The sequence below is a fragment of the Suillus subaureus genome, assembly GCF_016647635.1.
Source record: "Suillus subaureus strain MN1 chromosome Unknown BJ212scaffold_147, whole genome shotgun sequence".
Classification (NCBI taxonomy): domain Eukaryota; kingdom Fungi; phylum Basidiomycota; class Agaricomycetes; order Boletales; family Suillaceae; genus Suillus; species Suillus subaureus.
The window spans coordinates 33,336-38,251 of NW_024538703.1; the positions used below are offsets into that span (position 1 = coordinate 33,336).

Consider the following 4,916-nt stretch of genomic DNA (forward strand, 5'->3'; position numbering starts at 1 on the left):
AAATATTGCATGACACAACTGACATTCAAATACAAGGGCCCAAAGGCCAAGCGATGGGCCAAGACATGAGTGCAGGGCGAAATACGAGTGCCACGGTAGATCCGAGAGCGATGAGAAATACAAAGTGTTACGAGAACTGACTGCAAGAAACGTTTGAAGAAATGAAAACAACAGCGCTGAACGAGAGCCATGACACGAGATGCAAAGCACCCTAAACGAGCTTTACAAAGGGCTTAAGATAGGCAGGAATGGGCGGATGGTGACTAAAACGCAATTTGGGGTGGGGAAAGGTACCCCTCGAGATACCGTCTGATAAGGATAAGTTATCTGCCGATTTGACCCACTTGACAGAAAACCATATACCGTGGTTATGAGTGAATGCCAACAGACTGCGTAGAATATCATTCTGTGCAGGGCTACGAGAGCGACCGGCTCTGATGGCACCTTCCACTCCCTGATTGTCAGAGCAGAAGCAGATATGGGCATCGCGAAGGCCGAAATGAATCAGAGCGCGAAGACCGAGGTCAACGGCCACCATTTCTGCCCGCCCGATGTCGCGTCCATCTAACTTCCACCCTGGGAGCAAGCGCCAACCGAGCCAGCAGCCATCGGCTAAGAAGCCAATGCCAAAGGAAGTTGAGGCATCCATAAAGACCTGTAAAGGAAGGGGAGGGGGCACGGGATGGTGAACCCCAGCACATTCGACTGCGCTGAGCTGGAAACGACACCAGACAACATCCGATGAAACTTTGGATGGGATGCGGTGTTTGGATTGAGGTGAAGATGACTTGAATGAAGCTGAAGGCGATAGAATGAAGGCAAGAAGGCGCAACCTTCACGGAGGACAAGGCAACAGTGTTGGAGACAGCCGATAACGGATTCACAGTCTGCACGGGTGACGAGCCCATCCTCGGACCAAGTCTCCAGGCGTGCAAGGTATTTTGCACATTTCGAGGGAGAGATGACGACCTTCCGAATGCATTGGAACCCCGGGCCGGCCATGGAACAATGCCTCCACTCACTGTGGACCAACTAGTCACACGTCGATGATCGGCGGCAAATACGCTTTAAAATGATTCCGTATATATACTGGTACCCACTTATACTATTTACGGTCCCCTTTCTATGGCCACGTTACTTCCTGCCTCTCAATATCCAATCAGCGTCGATCGGACCTCATAGATGATCATTTACTCCTTACTTGGCATCTAGCTTCTGCTTCTCCCGTTCAACACTGGCTTCTCTCCAGTTCCGTCCTTTGTACAATACCAGCAGAATCATGCACTCAGCGACGACAATCAAACTTGCCCAGAGAGTATACAGACCACCGTCGCCGATTGTGTCCTATACTAACCTCAGATCTGGCCTTCTGCGAGCTGTTATGACCTTGACTCACTTGTAAAGGAATCGCAATCTCGACAGCGACAAAAGCAAACAGACCACGGAAGGAACTATTCGTCGCTACTGCCATTGATGAGCGACCAATGTTTGCGTCAACAATGTATGCCAGTGTGCTTGTGTAGATCCAACTATCGTGGATGAGAGCAAAATATAATATAAAGCGGAGTGAACGTACATGGATAGAAATCCTGCAAAGAACAGCATCACACACACAGCGGCGATATTGACTCGTTCTTGGCACACCCAGGCGTATCCAATGACAGATAAAGGTGACCACAACATGGCGATTTTGGTGCTCTCGAGGCGCATCTGCATGGATTGGCGTCAGCCACATGCTGAGCTAGAGTTAGTGGTTCAATGTTCACCTCTGGAAAGCTGGCCCCTCCGTTTGCGGCCTTTAGCCGAGCAAGGGTCCGATCGGACCAACGGCCACCCAATGTGCTGCCGGCTACACAGCCTGGGATAAGTAGATGCGTCAGGCAGGTGTTCCCGGTTTTCTTGTAATTCACTCACCAACACCATAGGCAAGCAAAACAAGGCCGGTCTTCAATGCATCATAATCATAATACATCGACAATGTTCTCGCACATGTATACGTAACACTGAAGCTAAACGCAAAGGTTAAGCCTGGCGCAAGAGGGCATAAAAATAGTTTTCAGTAAGAAATGGGGGCACGCACCTGATGCTATCAAGATAAAAAGGTTGTTCTTGCGGCTGACAATCGAGAAGTATGCAGGGAAAGGGTTAACATCAGCCATAGACAGTGTTATGTCTTTAATGGCTGGTGTTGGTATAACCATCCGCTGTGCTTCGACATCTTTCAAAGTCGTCTGGTTTTCTCCACCTACTTCTGACTTGGAAATATTTCGCGACTCGTCCTTTGCTCCCGATGACCGCTGCTCTCGGAGTCTGGAATTCAATACGTTTTGGTAAGTCACACTCCGCTCCTTCCTGAAGGTGTCCTTGAACAAGAAAAGGAACGCCAAAAAGATTATGCCTCCCCAGATGACTAAGAACCAGAAAACCGCCCGCCAGCTGAGGCCCTGCGTGAGTGCACCACCAAAGATTGGTCCTAAAGAGGGACCGAGAAGAGGTGCAGAATAGTAGACACCCATCATTGTACCTCGTTGATGCGGCTCGTATATATCAGCCAGAGTGGCAGCTCCGATAGCGAAAACTGCGCTTGACCTACTCCAAGTGAGCACGGACAAGAGGGATTAAGGAACTGTCCTACCCTGCGGCTTGCACAATTCGCATGCCAATCACCAAACCAATAGTTCTTGACACGGCCACGATAGCAGATCCGATTATAAAAAGTGCGATGGATAGTAGGTACACGAACTGGGCTCGGTCATATGAATAAACGACATCCTGAAGGTAGTTATAAATACAAACCTTGCGGCCCTTTATCTCGCTGATTGCACTCCAAATGACAGGAAAATTGCCTTGAACGAGAATGAACAGAGACAAACTCAGGCTGATATCTCCGCTGCTGGCGTGAAGCTGTTGCTCGATTTGAGCATTGGCGGCTGTTCCCTGGCTGTTCACCCAATATCGGATACAACAAGTTCACGGACGCAACCTACGGTTTTGTATGTTCACCGCCAAACCTGCAAACATCGAGGCTCCAGATATAATGAACAATATAGCGGTCTGTAATTGTGTTCAACAAATTCCTACTTACATATTAAGATAGAAAAACTCACTTTTTTTCGCGTTTGACCATATTCGAGGATCATCCTCAACCACTGCATGCTCTATGTCGAGCTTAATGGGTTCATTTGATAATGTTGAACTAGGGGAGTGCGTCTGGATATCAGTATGAAATTCCACATTCCGGACCCCTGAAAGTGACAAGTTCGTACTCTGGCTCTCTGCCATGGGTTGTAAAATGTCGGATGTACGAGTTGAAGATTATATGGCAGTGTATGATTTTATAGACGGTTCATGGATAACGCGAGCGCCAGAAAGCGAACATTTTTTTGCCAATGCCGATGATAAGAACATGCCGGATGGGAGGACTCCACCAACTATAGTATGTCGGACAATTTGGCCGATAGGGTGGCATGACTAATAGAAGCCCAACGTTGTATCCGTTTCATATAGCCGCTGACCGAGGAAGACCCCCGAATCCAAACGACCTGGGTGGGTTGTCGAGATTTACATTCTAGATTGCAATCATCCAGAGCTGCTGTCTTACCACGGAATTTCGGATAACCGGTTAGTGGGAGATGAAGTCGATTTAATAATAGGAAGGGATGGCTATCCAAGTCAATGTAGTCACCTTTCCATACATTACGTGTCAAGTGATTATGCTCTAGTCTTCTGACCTTTGTAAGATGTTCCGAGGGAAGGACTTTGAAGTATTTTCTCACCACGACTTTCAAAGTATAAGTCCTGCAATTAAGAGGAAATGAGAATGTTGATGGTATACACAGCCAGCTACGCCAAAATGAAAGCAATATATAGTACTTGCCGCGTGTCCTAGGTGCCTCACTTTGTCGTCCGTTAAGTACAGTGCATTGCATTAAAAAATGTTCAGTCCTTGATTTGGACACATCGTGTTTGTATATATTTGTGCTCACCACTGCTTGAATATTCAAATATGTTTGCCCTGTGACCTGTTACAGGGCCTCGCCGCACACCTGACAGAACAGCTAAGGGAGAAGATTTTTGTCTGGCGTTTTCAGCAAAAAAACAGTTGCTGAAATAGCTCAACTCTCTAGGTCCAATCAGCAAAAAAATTGAAACTCCGCCGAGATGGGTGATTTTTTCCCCGCAAGGATTGTACTCGGACGGCGCGCGAGACAATAAGACCTATTCAGATCCGTTCGAGCCTTGTAATACCGTTGAGGCAGATTGGTAAGATTGGCCTTGTTAGCTGGTTGAATATAAATCGTACCATACCTTGTAGATACAAAGTTCATGTCTGTCAAAAGGGAGGCTCGCAGACGGCATAGTTCGCGTGAGTGCAGCAAAAAAACCTGCAGGGAAAGCGGGGAATTCATGCAGTGAGTCGTTGACCCTGCCAATGACTACACTCTAACTCCAATTGGGATACCACAAGACCTAAGAATGAATACTGTCAGCTCAAAGGGGGATATACAGTATCCAGGTTGCCCGACGAAGCTTAGTGTCCGATTGATAGCTAGGATCCAGAGCGTGACAGTGGCTATCAGATAATCGTTGACACGACGCCACCCACCAAATACATACAAACATGACCACAACTTATTTCCAACACGAGAGGAGTTGCCAAGGACCACGGCGTCGCATACGTCTGGCCAAGTGCGAACAGCACAAGATAGACCACCAGAAGCTTACGTTCATAGCGGACCGAGTCACACACCATGGAATCCTGGACCCTCGGCTTTTTCCTTTGAGGTCGAAGACCCTATGTCAGACATAGCCCCATTCGAGTGCGGGGGGACTAGTTCCCTGATTAGCATGGACAGGATTTCAAGCCAATTGAATCTGGGGATACGTTTACGAGATATGCTCCTTGATAACGACTC

The 4,916-nt window shown here is 47.7% G+C and overlaps 1 protein-coding gene across 1 annotated transcript; it reads right to left on the bottom strand.

Annotated features, from left to right (window-relative positions):
* Positions 1-211: 211 nt before the first annotated feature.
* Positions 212-538, bottom strand: BJ212DRAFT_1288199 (uncharacterized protein; the record flags this gene model as incomplete). Its single annotated transcript, XM_041332026.1, has 1 exon — positions 212-538. One exon carries the CDS (start codon positions 536-538, stop codon positions 212-214), a length of 327 nt encoding a protein of 108 aa, XP_041185715.1.
* Positions 539-4,916: the final 4,378 nt, after the last annotated feature.